At 30.8% G+C, this 24,613-nt stretch overlaps 3 protein-coding genes across 3 annotated transcripts; 1 reads left to right on the top strand and 2 right to left on the bottom strand.

Annotated features, from left to right (window-relative positions):
* Positions 1-1,394: 1,394 nt before the first annotated feature.
* Positions 1,395-5,408, bottom strand: LOC110606424. Its single transcript, XM_043953519.1, has 7 exons — positions 5,247-5,408; positions 5,093-5,137; positions 3,895-3,927; positions 3,575-3,752; positions 2,666-2,738; positions 2,079-2,198; positions 1,395-1,996 (listed from the first exon to the last, which is right to left on the bottom strand). Exons 1-7 carry the CDS (start codon positions 5,284-5,286, stop codon positions 1,652-1,654), a joined length of 834 nt encoding a protein of 277 aa, XP_043809454.1. The 5' UTR covers positions 5,287-5,408; the 3' UTR covers positions 1,395-1,651.
* Positions 5,409-7,760: 2,352 nt separating this feature from the next.
* On the bottom strand, positions 7,761-10,974 carry LOC110606423. The gene is made up of 3 exons (XM_021745223.2): positions 10,273-10,974; positions 8,793-9,140; positions 7,761-8,709 (listed from the first exon to the last, which is right to left on the bottom strand). The coding sequence occupies exons 1-3, from the start codon at positions 10,714-10,716 to the stop codon at positions 8,098-8,100; spliced, it is 1,404 nt and encodes a 467-aa protein (XP_021600915.1). The 5' UTR covers positions 10,717-10,974; the 3' UTR covers positions 7,761-8,097.
* An 8,320-nt stretch (positions 10,975-19,294) lies between these two features.
* On the top strand, positions 19,295-20,041 carry LOC110606402 (peamaclein). Its single transcript, XM_021745194.2, has 2 exons — positions 19,295-19,482; positions 19,577-20,041. The coding sequence occupies exons 1-2, from the start codon at positions 19,335-19,337 to the stop codon at positions 19,759-19,761; spliced, it is 333 nt and encodes a 110-aa protein (XP_021600886.1). The 5' UTR covers positions 19,295-19,334; the 3' UTR covers positions 19,762-20,041.
* Positions 20,042-24,613: the final 4,572 nt, after the last annotated feature.

Raw genomic sequence — 24,613 nt, 5'->3', positions numbered from 1 at the left:
GCTGATTATGTGGTAATTATGGGTTTGTAATTTTCTGATAGTATGCGCTGAAAGGAGGGCCTGATTGGGGCTTTTGACCTTTTCAAGTTGAAAAAAAAAAAAAATTCTTAAATCCTGATCTGGAAAAATTATTTTTTCAGATCAAGGTGAAAATTTACTCTACCGCACTTTTAAAATGTGGTAGACCTTACCGCACTCTTAAAGTATGGTAGACCTTACCGCACTCTTAAAGTGTGGTAGACCTTACCGCACTCTTAACGTGCAGTAAAAAGAAATAATTTTAAAAAAAATTACATTATCATACTGCGATAATGTATACCCCACAATTTAAAATGCGGAACTATTTCGCATTTCAAAATTTAATTTTTATTTAATTAATTATTATATTATATTTTATTAACTTAATTATATATTAAATTTACATAAATATAATTATAAAAACTATATTAATATTAATATTAATTATTTTAAATTATTTATAATATAATATAATATTTTTTATTAATTATATAATTTAATTAATTATATATTAAATTTATATAAATATAATTATAAAATTATATTAATATTATTATAAATATTAATTATTTTAATTTATTTATAATATAACATTATATTTTTCATATTTATCATTTTATTTTGTTATTTCTATTATTATAGAATTTTTAAAAAATTATATAACTAACAACACCTAAAAAAAATTTTTGACCTCTTACTATTTTAAAATTAAAAAAAAATTTAAAAGCTATTACTGTTTCAAAAATTAAATATTTATAAATTAATTGTAATAAAAACAATAAAATAAAATAATAAATATTAATGATATAATGTTATATTATAAATAAATTAAAATAATTAATATTTATAATAATATTAATATAATTTTATAACTATATTTATATAAATTTAATATATAATTAATTAAATAAATATTGTATTATTTTATAAATAATTTAAAATAATTAATATTAATATAATTTTTATAATTATATTTATATAAAATTAATATATAATTAAATTAATAAAATATAATATGATAATTAATTAAATAAAAATTAAATTTTAGAATGCAGAATAATAAATATAAAAAATATAATGTTATATTATAAATAAATTAAAATAATTAATATTTATAATAATATTAATATAATTTTTATAATTATATTTACATAAATTTAATATATAATTAAATTAATAAAATATAATAATTAATTAAATAAAAATTAAATTTTGAAATACGGAATTTTGCATTTTAATGGTTCAAATATGTTACCACATTTAAAGTGTGATAATGTAGTTTTTTAAAAAAAAAATTTTATTACCGCGCTTTAACAGTGCGGTAAAACTTTACAGTGCGGTAAAACTTTACAGTGCGGTACAATCCGCTTTCGCTCGGAAAAATAATTTTTCCGGACAGAGTTTGAGAATTTTTTTTTTTTTAAACTTAAAAAAGGTAAATTGCCCATTGACAGTTGACACATTTGAAATGAGCCAACGAAAATTACATCACTTTGTTCAAGTAATTGGAATACATAACTGATAAGTAAACGGCTGCAGATGAAACAAAGAGGAATAAATGATCCACAACTGATGAAGTGGATCTAATTAATAAAACGAGGGATTTATATAATCCACCGTCGATCCTGTGGATTTAATTGACAAGCCTGGTAAGGTATCTGTAACTGAAGTAGGAACCAGCGACCAAAAGGGGCACAAAGAACTCGAGAAAAGCTGCGTACTTGGGCAGGCCATCGTCCTTGATCACAAAAGCACTCATTTCCTTTTTCTTGGGTTCCCTGATAGAAGAATCCACGATCTTCCCCTCTTTGAAAGTGAAACCTGGAAGAACACCCACCTGGTACTTGAGGAGTAAGTTCTGGGCTGCATTGCTGTGTCCAATGTCCTTGAACTCCTTACTTGCATCCTTTCCCGCTGACTCTATCAGCACCTCTTCTCCCCCTGGGTGCTCCTCCAAGAACTTGGTCACGTCAAGTACCTGTCAAGGCAATAGCAACTTGCAGCGTTGATTAATGATGAGATATAGAAATGGGCCAGAGAGTGGGAGAGAGAGAGAGTACCCTGCCATCAATAACAAGCCAGCAATCCTTCTTGGATTTGTGTTGGGCGACCTGTGAGAGAGTAAAAACTCGCTGGTCAGCCATGTTTATCTCGTTGGATTCTGAAGAGAAGTATGCATGCTATGATCAAGCGAGCAAATTTATATTAATGGGCCAGAACGGGTAATTGGACTTTGTTGGTCACGCGAACTAACCACCACTTAAGACTGACGGTTTGGTGATCACGTGTGGTCACTGGCCAGAAAGATGAGGGTAGCTGGTCCTTCTTCTTTATTTTTTTTATGACAAAATGAGGCAACGATGGTAGAAGCAGGACCTTAGACAGGTTAGACAGATTGGATTATCATATTTCTAGTTATTTAATTAGATAATCAATCAATCTTGCTGCATAATCAAGTGCCCTTGACCTCGGCTTTAAATATCTACATCCCTGATGCAATTCTTGAGCCAAAACTGAAAAATATATATATTTTTTTAAATTATAAACCGAGCTTATAAAGGAAATTTAAGTATAAACTAACAACTAAACAGCTAGTTTTTTTTTTCAATGGCTATAAATTCATCTCAATCCAATCGAACTGGAATACAAATTCTCCAACAGATTGCATGAAGAGTAAGAGATGAGAGGCCAAAGACATATGTAACAACGAAGATTTGAGACTTGAGAGTTGAGAATTGGGCGCCTTAAGAAGAGTCAACGGGAGAGAGTTGGGAGCTCAAAAGAGACGGTGAGGAAATTGGATATGAACTACTAAGAGGACTTATGGGTTGAAAGAGGATTGTGGTCAGATCCTGCTAAACAGTAGTCCTTCGATTCAATTATTATTTTCTTTTTTAATTTTGAAAAATATGATGATTCAATACAGTATTTCAGTTTGAAACAACCAGCACTCACCCCTACTCAGATTCTTTGGCATTTTGCTAAAAAGGACTAATAAGAAACTAACAACACAATAACTAGCACAATCCGGTTTAAGGGTTCCATAGTAATCTGCAATTTGTTTCAAGAGCCATCACATCATTCTTTTTTTTTTTTTTCCTCTTAAGATAGTTTTCTAATCGATGCTTCTTTCAGATGTAATCCTTATTATCAGCATTCACATCATTCATTTAAAGATGGTTCTGTCATCCAAACATGAAATGATGCTTGCAAGGTCCTCAAGAACCAAATAGAAAAAGGCAGGAGGAAATAAGTTCTTCAAAATTCACTAACCAAAGCAACAGAGAATATTTAAATTGCGTCATTCATCAAGCTTCAAATGTATTATCCAGGTATTCCACATTTTAAGTCTTTCATCTTAATGGATAAATGATGGGATCCTGGAACCCCAACAGCAGACAACGAAAGAGAGTCTGAGGGATGTATACAGTATCTCTTAAATTGAATCCAACAAGCCCCAAAAAATGCAGCCAACTTTACTTATGTAAAACTTGCACTTGGGACTTTGTACAGATGGCAGCCTCCATTGGGAAGATAGAAAGACAAAGTGAAAAGCTACTGTGATGCACGACCTTCCCATGAGCTCTTCAACAGAGCTTTAGACTCACCGCCATCACTTTCTTCCTTTCTTCCAAATTCTATGCCATGGAATGTGACCCTAGATGACCTATATTGACTACCAAAGCCAGTGCCAAAGCCCCATCCAAGGCCTAGACCAATCCCACAGCCACCGCCTATGAAGAAACAAATTTCCAATTTCAAGTTACTACTCTTTAAGCAGGATGGTTTACATAGGGATTTAAAACATTTATCAATTAGAATTCCATGAGATTGATTAACAAGAGATTTTGCTTTGAGCAAGGATAAGTTGTGTACCTGCACCTAGACCCAAAATGTTTATCGGCATGCCTGCACCACACAAATATCAACTATTAATGCTCAGTATCAAGGGGTTAAGGGGGGTTTCACAAAGATATTGAGTAGTGAAGCATATTTTTTAATTTATTAGGAAGCTTAGATGAAGCAGTAGTTGTAATAGAAACATTTCCAACAAATTGACTAAACTAAACATATGGAATCATTATGCAAAATAAACCATATACATACATACAATTTTTTCAATCAACCATAAACTTAAGCTTCATTTGTTCGGAAAATGACTTGTATTTGGAAAATATTTTCCACAGACAATATTTTTTAAAAAAATAATTTATTTTCCACTATTTAATTTTAGTTTTTAGAAAAAATATATTAATAAATTTATATATAGAGGTATTAATAAAATAGCCAAAGTGCAGAAAATGACTTGCTCTTCTGAAAAAACAAGAAGTCATTTTCTTTAAAATAACTTTAAAATTTTCTTTTGATTAGAAAATATTTTCCATTGATTAATTTTCATGTATCCCAAATGTTAAAAAATATGAAAAATATTTTCCGTGAAACAAACAAAGCCTTGTTTAAAAGGTAGCTCATATCTTGCAAAGTTAAAGGCACAACAGTTGTGGGAGTTTTGCATACAGATAATGAAAGGAGGAAAACACAGTAATTCAAAAACCTTTGAATTATGCCTCGATCAATGATTAAAGGTTAAAAGCTTATTTAAAGATAATTAAAATAAGAATCCGGCAATAAAAATGTAGTTCCAATAATAGTTGGTACATTTTGATATGTGATGAAAAAGGATGCACGCGAAGCTATCAAAACTGGTTCATCATAAATTCAATCCCACCATCTTGCTTAAATTAAATTAAGCATAGAAATTGATTGATCCTCAAAATTCTCTCTCCCCTCTCTCCTCACCCCCCAACCATTCTCTCAGAGTCCATTATCACGAAATCTAATTGCCACCAAGCAGACAAATTGGATTTTGTCTTGAAAAGACCAATAAAATTACTAACGTTTTCGAGATTAGATAACCCTCACCATCTTAAACCTTGAATTAATTCAACTTTGATAAACCTTAGGTAGAATCAGCTACATGAATTCATAAAATTGAATTATTTTATTCACAAATTCCGAAGATAAGAACAAAATAAAATAAAGAAAAAAGAGCAGTAATGAAAATAAAACTGACCTCCGAAGCCCCACCCTACGCCGAAACCACAACCGACACCAAAACCTGAAATCAAAAATTACAAAAGAAATGAAATATAGCAAGACACAGTGTTGAAACATGAAAATCCCAAAACGAATTATAGCAGAATGAAGGAAGTGTTGGACATGCATACCAAATCCTACACCGGTACCACTGAAATTTGTGAGAACCATTTTCTTCGCAGCTAAGAATGAGATGGCCCCTTTTCAAGCTGAGCGACTTTGGAAGGGAAAGATTGAAAGAGAGCACAGAAGCAATCAATTAAACGCTCACAACACGGTTCCACACTGGATTTGATCAGTCTAAGATTAACTGAACCACAAGCCTCTTAGGTCCTGAAATGGGCCCGTTAAGTGTTTGCAACTAAACCTAAGCTATGGGCTTCATTGAGATTTTTTTTTAAAAAAAAAAAGTAGGAAATTTCCCGCAGCCCAGTCTTGAGCGCGCCTAGGCCTGCCTGCTCTGGCGGGTTGTAAGCTCTTTCTGTCACCAGTTGAAGAAGTGAAAAAAGTGTCTAGTTTGCCTGCAACCCACTGGCGGGTTGTAATTTTCCTTCCGCACAGGGATGGAGTAATGCGAAAGAGTTTACTCATAAAATTAGAAAATTCCACTTCGTATGTTGAGGGTTATAATAAGTGTTTATAAATTATTTGATGCTTATAATTATTATTTCTTTTCTGAAAATAGCTTATAATTATTATTTAAAATTTCTTTTTTACCCACGAGTGGTTCTTCCATTATGGTGGACTAAAAAAAACAAGTCCGTACTTTGCAGCATCTTAATAAACATCCTCAGGATCTTTCGCAATAAATTTTTGGTCCAACATGTATTAAATTTATTATTAATATTTGAATACATATTTTTCCTCCTACAAATTGAAATTAATTCATTAAATCTATGAACTAAATCATTATTTATTAAATATTTAAATTTAAAAAGTATTAAAGAAATAAATATAAATTAACCACATTATCAATAATTTATCAATAAAATAAGAATTGGTTATATATATATTATTGACTACATTTTAAATTTTCTTAACTATGTTACAAATTTTTATATATTAACAAAGTTAGGAGATGATAAATTTATTATTTTATCAAATTTTACAATATAATTAATGAAATTTAAAATACAATGAATAATAAATGAATTTTTTTTTATAAATCATTAATGAGATTGTTAATTTGTGTTTAATTACTATAACTTTTTAAGTATAATGGTTAATTTATATTTAACTACTATAAATTTTTAAGTATAATTTTCAAAATCAGATCGGATTGGCTGGTCAAATCAATTTAATTGGGAATCGAACCTTAATTCAATTTTGATTTATCTATAAATCCTTAATTTTAGAGAATCAATTTTAATCCGATGAGAATCAAGCTGGTTAATCAACTAACCAGCGAACCGTTCGAGTTGAATTGGATTTTCTAAATCAAATTCATTGCTTAAAAAAAAAAAAAAGCTAATGTCAGTTAATATAAGGATCAAACTTGCACCTCAGGAATCAATTCTCATCAATTAACCATTAGGCTACCAGACTAATAAATGCTTTTTTTTTACAAATATCAAATATCTCTAAGTATGATATGTTCACATAAATAATTTTTAACATATAACTATCATTTATGCTTTAAAAAATAAAACTATCATTTATAAAAAATAAAAATTTTTTAAAGTGCAATTTTAAAAAATAATAGTATATAATAATTTATTTTATTATATAATTTTCAATTTATATCTTTTATATGGTAAAAGAATACATAAATTTTTAGTTATTTTATTATAAAACTTTAATATATTATTATTTATTTCATTAGTCATTATGAAATTTTAATATTAAGTATTGTTTATTATATAAAGTTGAATCTTATTATTTAAAATTTAAAATTATTTTTAAAAAAATATTTTGAATTTTAAAATTTAAAAGAATCTATTTTAATAATTATTTATTAAATATATAAAATAATAATTATAATAAAAATATTATTATTAATATTATTATATTTATTTAATAACATATCGGTTAAATTTAAATTCGATCACAATTAAATTTTAAATTATTAACCATCTGCAGTTAAATTTAAATTTGATCTCGATTAAATTTAAAACCATTAACCATTTGGGGATTATTGATTTTCTCATGCGAGGGTTAGCTTTAGCATTCAACCTACACGTTATAACTGATATTATCATCTAGGGTGGGTGTGAAAAACAAAGAGAGAAAAGGACCAGATAGGAAGCTCAGCTGCGAAACCTTTGTTGAGTAGCGCCATTCAGCATTCAGAACTTGCCTACGCACATGGGCCCTCCCACAATCAATAGTTTCCGCGGTTCACAATCTCATGTACAAATGAAAGTGACCGCAATAAATAAATTGCACTACGGGCACTCACAAACTTTTGACATGTCCCTCTCAGCAATTTTTGCAACAAACATGCTTCCACACACAAAAAGTTTTTAGTATTTAATGAAAATCATTCTCATTCTGTGCGAGAAACTCTTAGCTTTTTCTCGAAACCATTTTTTTCATGTAGTATTAAATGAAAATCATTCTCACTCTCTGGGAGACTCAACTTTTTCTGGAAATCATTTTTTTTTAAGCAACTGTGTATTGTATTATTACTAAATGGCCATGCCAGGTGATTCACTGCACTTGAACAGCTTCATTAATGATAAAACCATACAAGAAAGATGAACTTAACAAACCTTTGTCAGCTCTATCTCCCATTATAATCCCAAGCTCGAATTCCCTATTGGATTTCTTCCTTGGGGAGTTGAAAGTTTTAATCAGAACCTGAGAAAAATATACGAGATGACTTCGCTCTATTTACAAATTTAAAGAGACACTGATTCAATGCCAAAACTTCAGCAAACAACTACCTACTGCCTTTACCAGTTCACCTCCTAATTGATTGGTCCAGTAAACTAGACACCTATCCTATCTGTGCAATAGCATGCCACGAGATTTTTTCATTTCCTAAACTCCAGTCTTCCACATTGTGTTCTCTCGAGATCTATCCAATGCAGTGACTTTGGCATGATATGCTGCAGCAGCTGCAGCTGGTTTTACCTTATGGCTCTGAGGAAGCTCACAGGTTTCACTAATAGAAGCAAATCTTAATTCAGCAGGAGGAATAAAACAATCCATCGATAGGCCTGGGACATTGAATGCTACTTCCTCAATTGCCCATGCTTCTTCCATTCTGGTCCTGGTGTGGCTCATTGCTGTATCTCCAAACCGGAAAAGCGTTACTACAGAACGCCCAGAATGAGCAACCATAACACCATCCACAGGCCTATAATCATCAAGAAATGAATTGATTGTTGTCTCCCAGTACACAGCATCGCCTCCATTGTTTTGAATGCGGGTCAAATGAGAGTCTTCTATGTGAACAAGGAGCCCAGTTTTCTGACTGAAGTAGCCAAACAAAACATGCCTTATGATCTCTGCTGGCCCTTCACTTCTAGCTTTCAGAGTTGCAGGATCAGCACATATCTTCAGTATAAAGCAGTCATCCCCATTGATATTCTTCTCCCCTATGCATCTTGCATTGATAAACATACTTGCAGTTGTTCTTGGGTCAAGCCCCTGTAAAGAAAATGGAGATCATTAAGTAAAAATTTTGTTCATCGTGAGAAGTAAATTGAACAAAATAGAAAAGATGGCTTCACCTGAAGTGCACGACGCAATGGTCTAACTGGACCCTTTGCAGCATGTGCACCAAGCCAGGGTGTATGCCTCCATACAAGCTTCCCATTGCAGCCAGCATGAACCTTGCTGCCACCAAGAGCAAGCTCAACATACCACATATCTGGATTCATTTGCCAGAGAACAAACCCACCAGACTCGGCAGCTTTCGAGGAATTTCGACTCCTTGTGACCTTGTTAGCTGTTTCGAACTCGGACGCTATCATCCTCACCTTTCCCATGGCATAAGCATTGTGAATGGAGTTTTGAACTCTTTGCCCTCCTGAAGCTGCTGTGTACTGCTGCAATATATATTGAGCAGATGAAGTTTCCTGCAATCACAACCCAGAGAATCAACTTAATGATGCGGACGCACATGATTAGAAAAAAGAAAACTGCCATTTGAGACTGCTCAAATTCCCTATGTTCATTTGTTAGTTGTTAAGCAAAAAACATTTCCAAAGAGATAATTATGCAAATAAGAGCATTTCAAAAACTTTCCATAACCAAACTCGCTCCTTCAACGTTGTATATGCAATATCATAATATCAATCATTTTTCCTTCCCCTTTCCACTTTAGGCTGGTGAGTGCCAGTTATGTTCTATGATTTAGTCATTTCTAGAATTTTCTGGGTAAATAGAATCCAAACACACTGCCCCAAGCTCCCCCCACCCTCTCCCCCAAAAAAAAAGAGAGAAAAAAAAAACCTCTTTTGATCTACAGTTGCAAGCAACGAAGCTTGGAACAATCCATAAATGGAATGAACGTACCTATTCATGTATTCTCCTTCTTTACAAAGAAATAAATATAACTTTGCAAAGGGTGTATTAAGTTGTTTTTCATAGAAAATTTCATTAAATGAATTGATTTGTGCAAAATCATTTGTCATGGCATCATTTCTTCCAAAATTACTTTTTTTCAACTAAAAGAATGGAATTCTAGCAATTTTAAACTTCCCAAACAAGAGAATTGATTAGATAGAATTGAATTCTTCATCTTCAGGCTTTCCAAACACATATTGCTTGTATTGATAGGAAGTCAGATACAAAAAGTCCCAACTGAATAGATACAATAAATGGAAAGGGTAAGGCATGGGTCTTCGATTAAAAGAAGAAAAGTTTACCCCATTAGAAAAACATTGCAGAACCATAAGATAGTAAGCTAGTTTGATATTTTTCACATATCTTAAAAGGAATAAACATGCACCAGAACAGAGCAACTTTGATGAAGCATTGCAGCACCATACTGAGTTACTGAACTTCATAATCTTTTCTTTTAGAAGTAATAAACTTTCTAATCTAGCAAGTGATTAAAAATTAAATTAAATCACAGGAAGAGAGAAACCTGAGCAAAGAGTAGAGCTAATAAACGTGTATTTGAACTACCACAGTAATTTAGCATCGTATTCAACTGAAATGACCTGTAAATTGCGGCATTGTAAAGAGATAAAGAAGAGGACTAACTATTGGAGTATCTTTTATACTAAGGTGAGGTAGAGGCTCAGTACTGCTAACGTGCACCGGAGCCAGCGGTGCACCTAGTACACCCAGCAGCAACCTCAGATCGGAGCGCTTGGACGCATTTGACGACGCAACTGACGGGGTTCTGGACAGCTGTCCCTTCATCCAATGGCCCCACCTCCCTTCTATCCTCGATTCTTCGCCATCGTCTTGATCTGGCCCTTCCTTCAACGGCGATAAAGTCTCCACAGGCCTCAAGCTCCCCGATCTTGGTATAATCAAAAGCTCCGGCTGCCCCACGTGGTGCCCACGTCCCTTTCTCCTCCTTAACAAACTCGACATTGGGGAAGCACTCCTAGCAGGACTCTTGGCTCTGGACCTCCCCGGCGATAAACCCCTAACCACCTCCTCCTTTAACGCGGAAAAGAACCCCTGCTTCCTCTCCATTTTACCACTCTGTCTCTTACCCCCTCAAATGCAAGTTGCCTCGGGGAGACGAGAGCTAATCGAAAAGCAACACAGAGAAAGCCAGAGCCAGAGATAGAGACAGACAAAGAGAGTGAGAAAGAGAGAAAATGGCGTTTAAGAAGTGATAATGATAAAAATACTGAGAATACTGTGGCCGCGAAACACGAAAACTGTGAGGTTTGTGGTATTGTTTACCGATAATTCTCAAGTCTTTCTTTTTTATTCTTGATTTTTCTTTTATTTCTCTTCTCTGGTTGGTTGGTTGGTTTTTTAGTAGCTTTTTTCTCTTTGAGCTGCGACAAAACGACAAGAACTCCTGAACCTGGTGATCTTTTTCCTCTTTGACGGAAAATGAAACGGCGAATTTTCTCACGTAACAGAGTAAAGTCCAGGAATCATCGCCGTTAGCAACGGTCAATTATGGTCAGGTACGGTCAGACAAATAATAAAAAACTAAAACTTCTGTTTAATAATCAGTAATCAGCATGCTAAGCACGCGAGTTAAGAGTCTTGTTCTTCCTTTCATTTTTTTTTTTCACGATAGTCCGGAGGGATTGATCAATGAATCCCTTTTCTCTTTTTTCTTTCATGTAAATTAATTTATAACTATAGTTTTTAAAAATCTGTCAAGTTTAACGTATATTACATACTTCTAATAAGAGAGAAAAAAGAATTTAAGATTAATTAATTATGTGAATACTCCCTAAATTGTAAATGCTATAATATTAATTATTGAACCGGAAATTGCGACGAGAATAATATTATTAGTATTTATATTAAAATTTGAATATTTTGTAATATAAATTAAAAAAATTAAAATATTATAGCTTTATGATAATAAAATTAGGATGCTTAATCAATTAGTCATAAAATTTCCAAAAATAATTATTTTTAAAAAAATATTGCATGTTGCTTCAAATATGAAAAAAAATGATACTTGCAAGTTGGATTTCGTTATCTGTATTTAATGAATGGTTGGGGATTTTAGACTAAAATTGACAATAATACGAAAGCAATGTTGGTGGTTGAAATTGTAGGGCCATTGCCCATTGACAAGATCTTCCCCTGTGCACGTAGGAAAGTCATGGGCGTGTATGTGTGTGTGTTTATATTTAGGGTGATTTACGATTTAGTCCCTGGGTATTACCATTATTAACAAGTCAGTCCTTATATTTTTAGAAACCTATTAAAACGTCCTTATGTTTTATTTCCGTCAACGAAATAGTCCTTCCGTCCTATTTTCCGTTAAAATTAGATAAAGGAGGAGAGAGAAAATTTTTAAAATCCAATTTTACCCTCAAATAAAACCATTTATTTAGTCCTTGTATATTGTAATTATGAACAAGTTAGTCCTTACATTTTCAAAAATCTATTAAAATATTTTTATCTTTTTTCATATCTATTAAAACGTTCTTATTATTTTTTTTCATCAATGAAATAGTCCCTATCTTTTCTCACATCTATTAAAACGTCCTTATCGTTTATTTAAGTCAACGAAATAGTCCCTCCTCATCGTTTCTTTCTGTCAACGAAATCGTCCCTCCCTATATTTTTAGAAATCTATTAAAACGTCCTTATTGTTTCTTTTTGTCAACCAAATAGTCCCTATCTTTTCTCAGATCTATTAAAACGTCCTTATCGTTTATTTTTGTCAACGAAATAGTCCATGTCTTTTCTTTCGTCCTCGTCCTCCTCCTCCTCCTCCGAAAAAGAAGAAGAAGAAGAAGAAGAAGAAGAAGAAGAGGAAGAGAAAGAAGAAGAAGAAGAGAAAGAAGAAGAAGAAGAAGAAGAAGGAGGAGGAGGAGGAGGAGGAGGAGGAGGAGGAGGAGGAGGAGGAGGAGGAGGAGAAGAAGAAGAAGAAGAGAAAGAAGAAAAAGAAGAAGAAGGAGGAGGAGGAGGAGGAGGATCCTCCTCCTCCTCCGAAAAAAAAGAAGAAGAAGGAGGAGGAGGAGGAGGAGGATCCTCCTCCTCCGAAAAAAAAGAAGAAGAAGAAGAAGAAGAATAAGAAGAAGGAGGAGGAGGAGGAGAAGAAGAAGAAGAAGAAGAAGAAGAAGAAGAAGAAGAAGAAGAAGAAGAAGAAGAAGAAGAAGAAGAAGAAGAAGAAGAAGAAGAAGAGAAAGAAGAAAAAGAAGAAGAAGAAGAAGAAGAGAAAGAAGAAAAAGAAGAAGAAGAAGAAGGAGGAGGAGGAGGAGGAGGAGGAGAAAAGGAAGGAGGAGGAGGAGAAAAATAATGGGGGTAATATAGTCTTTTACTATATTTTTAACGGAAAAAATAGACAGAAGGACTATTTCGTTGACGGAGAGAAAACATAAGGACGTTTTAATAGGTTTCTAAAAATACAGGGACTGACTTATTAATAATGGTAATACCCAGGGACTAAATCGTAAATTACCCTTATATTTATAATAAATAGAGAGAGATGGACCATGTTTAAAACTTTATCGAATACTATAGATTATATTATAAATTATTTATATTATTAAATTACTTGGTAACTAATAAATTTTATTTTAAGTTGATAATAAATAATTGTTTAAAAATAATTATAATTTGTCACAAAATTTTTTAAAAATAAATACATATTTCTGAAATGGATGAATAACTTTTTAATTTAATGATGTTAAAATGATTTTTAAAATATTTTATCCATGAAAAGCAAATAAAAAAACATAAAATGATGGAAATTTTATATTTATTCAGTCCCCAATAAAATTAAGATACAAATAATAATTTTAAAAAATAAATAAAAAAAGAAATCGTCCTTAATTCAAATATTAATTAAATGTATCTGAATAAATTTAAAAAAAAATAAATTTTACTTGATAATCTCTGAGTTCACTTCATCCCCGTCTAGGGCCAGACCCATGAAAATAGCACATTGCTTAGAGATCCTCAAGCCATTCACGCCAGCTGGGTCCAGTCCATTAAGCCTCACGACCGGGTTTATCTGGCTCTCTCCACCAGACCGGTCTCGTCTTCCCTACACCTTGGGCCGATTTCATTTAGGCTCTGCTTTGTCCTTACTTACCGGTTCAGCCCAGAACCCGAAAGATGATTCATCCATCCATCTTGCAGACCCGCCTACCCGCGCCCTGAATCAGAGACCGTTACGCATGGGGCAGAGATTTAATTCTCTCGTACGTCCGTATCAGCGTGGCAGGGACAGATGGTCTACTGATATTCGTTCTATTGACACGTCACTAGCCGACAAAAGGAAACCTATAAAATGAGAAATACTCTCTTCTAGATTCAAATTTTTTCTAAATTTTACAGAGCCCATTGTAAAAACTCTATTTCTCTGAATCTCAGATTATAATTACTCAATTAATATTCCAACCCCAATTCAAAATAATAAAAAAAATCCACTAATGACTTCATAATAAACATGCAAGTTTTTCCTAATGTACACCTACTTGTTTTTTTGACACTTTCATTTCACATTTTTCCACACAAATGAATAATGAATTTAATTATATAATTTTTATTAAGAAAATTACTTTATATAGCAATCTTCTTTTATAGCTATTAATGAATTATTCAATTTTATGGAGAAAAAAAAACACCAATCACGGCAGTTATAAAGCTTATTATCCCGTTATATAATACTAATATAGTTGCTTTGAAATTTGCAATTCCAGGGAGAAGATGGTCACATTGGTATTATTATGACTGGGAAATGGGGACAACTCATGCCTACCTATAAATATTAAAACATTAAAAACATTATATCTCGTGTTTCTTAGACTTGTTAGCTATCAGGACTTCCAATCAACTCTTCTACTCCTTATCATCACTCCTCTGTCCGCTCTTCAAATTATTCATCAAACTAATTACAAATGGCCAATTTTAAATGATACCTATATTTGCTATTCAACTAAATTTTAATTAAAAATACGAAAATAAAATTAATTTGAAGCAAGATGGCCTAGATTACAAAAACAGCCAATAGCTAGGCTAGAAATATTCTTAATTAAAGATTAGTTAAGGGCTACATATGCATTAGGCATGTTAAGCAGGTAAAAGGATGGATAGGTATCGATAAGCTTAGAATCTTTAACAGGTTGACGTGACGGAGGCAAAGTCAAGGTTTAGGTTAGAGAGTGCAAAAAACAAAAGGATTCACATGTTATCAGATCCATCGGATAAAATAACATGTCGAGATCCTGGCACAATCTTATTTGATAACAATTCCGCCAGTTTCTGCCGCGTGACACTCGATGTAAAGTATCTCAGTTTCTCGATATGATCCCAGCCCTTGGATGTAATCTTATTCACCGTTGATTATCATTTCTCTCTGTCCGAACAGGTTCCATGCTTCAAGACAAACCATGCCATTGGTGGGCGCGTGGGCCCCGCACTCACCTTTGCTCTCATTGCTTCTTTGTGTTTTCCTTACTATTTAATTTCTATTTTAAATCCCTGCTCGTAGTTTTTTAATAAAAAATATTAAATATTTAAGTATAAATATAAAAATAGAAAACATTTAATTTAATAATTTAAAAAAATATAAGCTCTCTATCAATTTGCTAACTCAATTATCCTATACGTCTAAACTTAAAGGAATTGCAAATGATTCGAAAGCAAATTGCACCCATCAAATTTATTATTATTTTATTGATCATACTCATAAAGTGAAGAGACAGAGACTAAGTTAAGGAATACTTTTTCCATAAAATTGATAGCTATCGTTTATCTTTAATCTCAAGCAATCTATTTTTCTCCATTTCCTTTGCCATTTGCCTTTTCGCCTTCTCTCAAATCAAGCCATCTTAAACAATTAAATCTGCATACTTTAGTCATATTTTATTTATCAATAATTACAAATTTAATTTATTAAATTATCAAATATGCACTCAATTAACTATTGCTTTTATATATTAATTAACAACATTTGATAGTAATAATGTAGTAATTATATTAATAGTATCAAACAACTCAATATTTAAATTTTTATGAAAAAATTAAATTTTTTTACTATTTTATAATTTAATTTAAAATTTTAAAATTATTTAAAATTATAAATTTTAATGCAATTATATCTAAATTTAAAACTTAATTTAAAAGGTGTGTCTTATTATTATGGCAAGATTATATGAATTATTTTATTATAATTATATACCACATAGATAAATATTATTAATATAAAAAATTTAAAATTTTTAATTATTTTATAATTTAATTTAAAATTTTAAAATTTAAATAATTTAATTCAAAATTTCTAAATTTATCCTATTTCACTTTTAAATTTTTAAAATTTTATTATTATACTTGAGTCTCGAATGTTTTGTATAATAAATTATAACAAGACTTTTTTCTTTTTTAAATTATGATTTTTTTTATTATTTTGAGTTTTAATCATATTTGCTCATAATATAAGGCATATGCTTCGGTCTTCAAGTACTGTTTTATAATATTAAATAAATAATAAAAAATTAATAATATAATTATAGACGTTAAAACTACAATTTATATTTTTCATTATATTATAATTTTTTATAATAAATATAGTGATGTTTTAAAAAAATAAATACATTGTGATAAATATTTAATAAAATATTTAAAAAATAAAAAAATCAATAAATATAAAATTCTGGTATTAGTGATAAATAAAAAAATTTAAAATTGTTATTGTTTACATCAATTTAAACAGAAATAAAAAAAATAAAAAAAATAAATTAAATTATGTAAATATTTAAAATATTAGACTAAATTATAAATTAATTAAAATTTTTAAATTTTTTATCAATAATATTTATCTATGTGATATAATAAAATAACTCACCTCATATCATCAAATATATTCTCTTTAATTAAAGTTTTAATCTTATATATAATTAAAATAAAATTTATAATTTTAAATAATAAAAATTTAAAAATTTTAATGTAAATAGAACAATAGAAATCAACCCATGAACTGTTGCAATCCCTTTAAAAAATTATTACAAAGATTACGCTTATAATCTGTCATCAGATATGACTTGTTCTTAAATTTAAACTTAACTAATCTATTTAAGGTGCCTTACCGTTTTCCACATCTTTCATTGTCGTTTAATGTCAAGTTTTTTTCTTTTTTATTAAAGATATATTTATTTACAGATTTTTTTTTATTAAAGATATATTCATTTATAGGCCATCAACTCAGGCAAGTAATTACGGATAACATCAAATTGTAAGGGAGAGTTAACTCGGAATTCAGGATCCGATAAAAATCTATTCACAAGCTTGTGAGCTCTAACATTAACATCTCTCTTAACAAAAATAAAAACAATACTATCTAAAAATTTAAAAAGAATAGTAATATCATGGATGACTGTTTGGATAGCCAAAAAAATAAAATAATCAAATAGTGATTTTATTGATATTACTATTCTTGTACTATAACTGGACGTTTGACGACCTGCACTATAACTGGACGTTTTCTCCTCCATTTTCCTGGGCCAAGAAGAAATCCATTTGGGGTTTGAGCTGGGCCTAAGTGGAGTATGGTTGGTGAGCAAACATGGTGACCATACAAATAAAGAGTCGGAGATTTCAATAGTGAAATTTCATTTTCAGTCATTGTACTCATTGATTGATTTGGGCTGAAGGACTTGTATCGTGAGGCGAAGACGGTGGGTGGGGGCAGTTGGCAGAAACCAATGCGCGGATTCGGAAGCTTGACTACAAAATATCAACCCCCGAGAGGCCCACAAATCGAAGCTTGTCCTGATCCGGCATGAACGCCAGTGATAAAAATCTGAACTTGGCAAACATGGAATTAAAGGATCGATTCCAATTGCGCAGATCCTCGACAGAGGCATACTATTAAGGAAGAGCAATGATTTATTGATTTGCTTTAAGGGGGAGGAGTGGGTCATCCATTTTGAGATCATAAGGAGGATAAACACAAGAATGTACCTTTCAACTTTACAGCTAAATTTTACATTTTAGGTGAAGATTAGGTAAAATTTCGATTAGTGCAATAAATAGATATTAACACCTTAATTTGTCATATCAAAATCCCATAAAAATATATTTTAGTTATCTTTACATTAATTAAGAAAATATAGTTGATTTTTTTATTAAATTATCCATTTTTGTTGCTGTATTATTTTTAGAGATCTTTGCCTTTAGAAGGCTCCTTCTGCCCTTTTCTCGAAGTTTCCTCATAGCCTGGAGAGCATGTTTTACCTTCCTTGCTTTAGGCTATAACCATTTTCCCTTTATTTATTTTTTTTTTTTTGCTTTTTTGTTTTACCGCAGGTCGGGTGCTTAAATGAGAGGGTTGGTTTGTGTTGAGGTTCATTTGGTTGTTGTGATTATTTTCACAGCTTGGTAGAGAAGATCCCTTTTGTATATGTTTTTGTAGAAAGTAGCATTGTTTTGGTGGATTTGCCATGAATTGATGGTGTGGCGGTGGATATATTTGGATTTAGTATATTTAAGTTATTCTTAATCTTGTGTTGCCATTGATAGGTTATTTCTAGATCTTTATTTAATGATTTTTTTTTTTACTTCATTCATACCATAAAGATAAGTTTGCTTTTATTTTTTTATCCGTTTCAAATTATAGGTTACTTATAATTATTAATTAGTTTTTTAAATATATTTCAATTTAATATGTATTTATTTTTTTGTAAAATTTTTCAAAAATAATTTAGTAATAAATTAATAAAAATAAAAGATGTATTAGTAAAAATAATATAAAATTTATATATTTTTAAATTTTCAATAAAGATTTAATAATATAATTAAATTATATAAATTTAAATTTAAAGTTAATAAAAATATATATAAAATGTGAATTTATTTCTCCAATAATATTAATCATAATATATTTAATAATGTTGTTAGCGCAATCCATTTATAAATTTAAAAATAAATTGAATTCATAAGTTTTAATAAATTAAATATTATGAAATTTAAAAATTAAAATAAATTTAATTAAATTTTTATTAAATTAAATATTAAATAATTTATAAATAATTTAATTTATTTATACATAAAGGGAGGCTTGTAGAATTTTCTCCTACTATCATGTCACGTGACAAGTCACGCTTTAGGTGTCAAAAGATCATATCCCATGTAATAATCCACTTGAATGATGCCTACCCTCTCTCTCTACTTTCCATTAGACTTCTGAAGCTGTTAGCAATTCTGACCCAATTTCTAAGGTTGTCTTCCACAATTAGCAAACTGCAACCATTATGCTTATCTCACATGATCCCCAAAATTCATTTTAATTATTTCCTTTATTTATATAAATTTTAAAAAATTCATTTTCATATAAATATAAAAGCATCAAATTTAGTAATTTTGAATGGTTTTCAAAAACTTTTCAGACGAACCGAGTGAGTGACATATAAAAAAAATTCATTCTACTCTCTAGTAGATAATATATTTTTATTATATTAATGTAATGGGTTGAGAATGGTAATTAATTGACGTGTAAGATTTTCTTATAAGACAAGAAAAGGGAAACCATGAACGTCCCACCACCACCATGGATGCCTCTTTAATCAAAGCCACATGACAGTCTGTAATCCACTGTTCATTTGTTTCTTGTAAAGATGAGAGGGCACATTCCTAACCTTTCACCCATCCTTCTTCCACTATAAATGCCTCATCCTCCCTCACTATATCTCACCATACTCACATTTCCTTTGATCATTGTCATACAAAAAATGAAGCCATATCTTGCAACCCTTTTGCTGATCTGCCTTGTTCTTACTTCCTCTTTCTTTGAGCTCACGATGGCCGGTTCAGGTAAGTGATCTGCTAAACCCACTCTTTGCATATGTGGTGGTTTTTTTTAGTGTGAAAAATTGTGGTAGTTTAATAATGGTTACATTGTGGACAGCGTTCTGTGACTCCAAGTGTGGAGAGAGGTGCGCAAAAGCAAGTGTGAAAGATCGGTGCTTGAAGTACTGTGGAATTTGCTGTGAGAAGTGCAAATGCGTGCCATCTGGAACATATGGGAACAAGCACGAGTGCCCTTGTTACAGGGACATGAAGAACTCCAAGGGCAAGCCCAAGTGCCCTTGAACGACTTCACTACTGGCCTTGAGTATATATATTTATGAGGAGCTATGAATATTTAGTACATATATAGTTAATTAATAATTAATTGGATGGTTGTGTAGAGATTAGTTGATACAGGTCGGAACTGTTGTAAGTACGCACTTCCTTTTGGTTATGGAAGTCGATGGTTTGTTCTCATGATCTCTATATATCTCTCTGGTACTGGCATGGAATATTGGATCTTATATCTACTGTACTACTGTTTTTCGATCAGAATATTTCAATAAATTAGATATATAAGTTATACTTTGAGCCTCGCTCTTTTTCTCTTTGATTTAACCATCTGGGGTGTGAATTAAAGAAAAGTATGTGATACTTGAATATGTTGTACAGAAGCTTTACTAGCTACAAAATGGTTTTCCCACCAGCCAAACAGCACCTACCTTCAGAAGTAGCTGAACTAGTAGAGGAAATTATGCGTTTGGAGCAGACACTGCAGTAGAGTAAAGAGAGTTTATGTGTTTGGAGCGTTGAGGAACAAGGGCTGAACTAGACTGATGTTATGAGACTATGAGGCAAGTTCATGTGCTGCAGGACGATATTGCAGGCGCTTTTGCTTTTGGAGGCCCATTTCCTTTATCATAGCCATCTGATTCGTGCCACCTGGCGATGCTATTGGCTGTTTGCCTCACATGACCATTCGTCCATTTTGTTTATTCCTAAAGGACCACGCCTGCTAATTAAATAAGTAAACAAATAAAATTAATTCTTTTAAAATGAAATTTTTTAAATTAAAAAAAATGAATTTATTCATTTCAACCAAAAATTGAAAAAATGGCTATCACTATCCTTATAATATTCACAAGTATCCACATTAACAACCAGATACTCACTATTTTTCCTTTCTATTCTATTCATTTTACAACAGGGGCAATTTTATTTCCAAAATCATCAACCAATAAAAATAATTTAGTACTAATGCATGCTACAATGGTCCAGCTTCTAGCCCCAGATGAAAAATCTTTTTAAGTAATAAGATCATAATGGCTGGAGCTCTTGCTCAGGAGCAATGGCACCGACAGGTTCGTATGTATTTAGCTCGTTGTTTATGTCTCCATACCATCCATATGCCAATGCCTGATACACTAACAAGCAGCCTGATACACTAACAAGCAGAACGGACAAAACTCCAACAGCAACTGCCCAAAACTGTTTCCTGCAACGCTCTAGAGCAACGGAAAGTTTAGCATAAAAAAACACAGGCGAGCCACTGCTTGGAACTCTAAACCAAGCAGAATTTCTAGCGCAAACTATTATTGCTAATTTATCCAATATCCCTCCTGTCCAAATTTTGGGACTTTAAAGCAACAAGACGCTTAATTTCAATATAAAAGGATTAGAAATTTAGAAGTGATTCATAACTGAGCATTCGAGTTTAGGGTTATAAAATTAAGTAAAAAGAACACAAGAACCAGAAAACCAAGCAATTGCATGAGTTTTGGATCAAATTATATTTATTCAGAATCTGCCAACACATATAATTCTGCGCCAATGATAAAATTGGAACCAATAAGCAACAGTTGATTGATCTGCTTGAGTTTGAACAGTATATTATTAACTGGTTGTTTAGTTAGTCTTTAATTTCCTAGCTGAAGTAATAAGACTCTAGACAGGTTCATTCATCATAGCTGGCATGATTTTCATCCATGTTATTTAGATCCTTGAATGACCTATCTGTAGCTTCTGTGGTAGTTAGTTACAAGCAAAGCATGATAAGCTAGTGAAGAACAACCCTACACTCTACCACTTGAATTTTGAAGTTGGGACCAACTAAAGAGAGAATATTGAACTGAAAGCATGACATCTTACAGCATCCTTAAATGCAGAAAAGCACATGTAGTTCCACAGTCCAAAACCGTTCCATGATTCCGTCAAAGATTGTCGGGTTTAACTTTAATCGCTAGCTACATGTAGTTCCTTCAGCCCAATATTGGAATATGGACAGTTGCCATCCAAAAAAATTTATAGTAAATGTGTCTGATACAAAAATTTGTAGAAATGGTAATGGATATTAATATCGAATTTAAATTTATTATAAATTAATAATGAATTAGTAATTAATTTTAGTCTGTTATTATATTTATTATTTAATAAAATTATTTATAAATTTAATAATTGGTTTAAAATTCATTATTAAATTAGTAAAAGAATTATTAAATTTATTGTTTAATCTACAATTAAATAATAAATTATTTAGATAGAAAATGAATAAAATAATAACGAATTTAATATAATCTATTATTAATTTAGTAACGTATTTGATTCGTTACTATTTTTTAATAAAAAATAACTTTTGTAATTTTTTTTAAAATTTCACATTTTCTTTCAATTTAATAATGGATATAATTTATTACTAAATCTATTATTAATTTAAAAATTATTCTAGATAAAAAATGTAATATTTTTATTTTAGAATATCACATTTTTTTATAATTTAATAACTGAGAATAATTCATTACTCAATCCGTTACTAATCTAAATTTTTAAAAAATAATGTCCTTTTAATTTTTATTAATGTGCATTTTTCTTTTAAATTTAATAACAAATTAAATTCATTTTTAATCTAAAAATTTAAAAAATAATACCAACTTTTTATTTTTATTTACTCATATTTTCTTTTTTAAATTTAATAACAAATTTAATAGCAAATTGAATCCATTCCTAATTTACTTTTAATAATTCACCTATGTATATATTCACACACTTTATTTTCCTTAATTATTTCATTTATCTTCTTTCTTTCCTTCCCTCCTCATTTTTTTATTTTTCTTCTATTTTATTTTCTTTTCCTCATTATTGAATCTCTTCACTCTTTTTTTTTCTTCTATTTTCTTCAATTTTCTCTTCCATTTTCTTTTATTATTTTTCCATTTATCTATTAATTTTTATTTTATTTTTTTATTTACTCACATATTCTTTTTCTTTTTCTTTCTTTTTATTTTATTTTTTTCTTCCACTTCTATCATTTTTTCTTCCACTTTCTATCATTTTCTCTATCTCTTTTTCTCGTTGTTCTTTCATTTCCTTTCTTTTCTCTTATATTCTCTAAATTTTTTCTTTCATTCCTTTTTATTTTATTATATTTTATTTTATTTTTTCTTTTATTTTTCTTCATTTTCTCTCCATCTTTGTCTTATTTTCTTCCATTTTCTTTTCTTTTTCCTCTTTTCTCTTCCTTCTTTTCTCATTTTCTTTAATTTTCCTCTTTTCCTTATTTTCTCTTCATTTCTATCATTATTTTCTTTTTTTTCCTTTATTTTATATCTCATTTTCTTCCATTCTCTCATATTTTTTCATTTTCTTAAAATTTTCTCATAAAATTAATAAAAATTCAGAACCTTATTTACTAAACGAATTAAATTTGAGTTTATTAATATTTGAATTAAATTTGAAATGAGTAAAATTCGAATTCGGTTTAAATTTGAAAAATTTTTGATAAACCTAATTTTAAACTCGGTTAAGCTCCGCTGCCATAATAGAGGAGAGCATAATATAAGTTTACTGTTAAATATATATATATATATATATATATTATTATCATTTTGCTCTAATTTCTCTCCAAAGGAATTTAGGAAAATTAACATCTCTTGCCTCTTGTTTAACCTCCATTTATTGTCCAAACTTGGGAAAATTTAGAAATTCAAGTTTTTCTTTCTTTTTCTCTCCGTTTAATTCAATCAAAGGGTGACTGAATCATATCTGAAATCAAGTAGACGACACGAAACACAATTGCGTGATACACACATAGCGCATAGTTCATATATGCAATAATTGGTCATTGATAATAATAACATTAAGACTTTATAGCACGCAAATCATTATAAAATTCAACTCAAAAACCAAATGCTATAATATATACAGTGAAGGCGAGGAGAGAATAACCCATTCAAGATGAAATTGTCGTAGAGACGCATGCGAGCGTTTGGACGGTCCGAATTTTGGAGTTGCAGCCTGCTGTATTCTCTGCTGAAGGCTTTCCGACGAGCGGAAACGCTGGGGGTTGAGAGATGGAGTGGAATTATCACCGGGCTTGAGCTGGAGAAACGAAGCCTTTGGTGACAAAAAGAATCCAGGAACATTAAAGGATGGAAAAGCGGGGGAGACAGTGATCAACGAACGATGAATGAGAGCCCTCGCGATCATCAGAGAGGACTATAAAGAAAGAAGAAAAGGAGACTCCACTCCACCTCTCCATTTTATTACTTTATTTATGTTTCCTCTCCGTTATGAATTTTAAGAAAATGCTTTTATTTTGGAAATTTTCACGGTCACTTTTAATTAAAAATAATCTTCAAATTCTACTAAAAATTCCCCAAAAAATATAATTAGATGTGGGATTCTTATAAAATTACCATAATTATCTATAACGGAAACAATACAGTTTCTATATTATAAACTCTCATTTTGAATATATTAATTACAAGCACCTTTTTTTTTTTGGTCTGAGAGCATAATTAAAGCACATTGAAGAGGTTATTATTCTACCCATTCCCTATATACCCATGCCTAAAAAATTAGTGTTAATATATTTATTGTGTTTTTAATGGTATAAAACCGATAAAGTCACTAAATTCTTGTTTGGTATGCAATTTTTTGTAAGATAAAGAATAAAATTTTATTAATGGAATTCAATTTATTTTTATTCATAAAAAATTTATTTATTTAAAATTAATTTAAATATAATAGAATTTGATGACCGCTGGATTTCTCCATCCTGGCCCAGGGCCTGGATCATAGCCAAAAGCCCATCTTGCAAAAGCCCACACACCTGCTACACGAAACAAGTCTGGTTCGTGCCACCTTCAAGGCCGGGCTC

Source organism: Manihot esculenta, chromosome 18 (assembly GCF_001659605.2).
Source record: "Manihot esculenta cultivar AM560-2 chromosome 18, M.esculenta_v8, whole genome shotgun sequence".
NCBI lineage: Eukaryota > Viridiplantae > Streptophyta > Magnoliopsida > Malpighiales > Euphorbiaceae > Manihot > Manihot esculenta.
The sequence above is the reverse complement of the archived record's forward strand: the minus strand, read 5'-3'. Positions and strand labels throughout refer to the sequence as shown.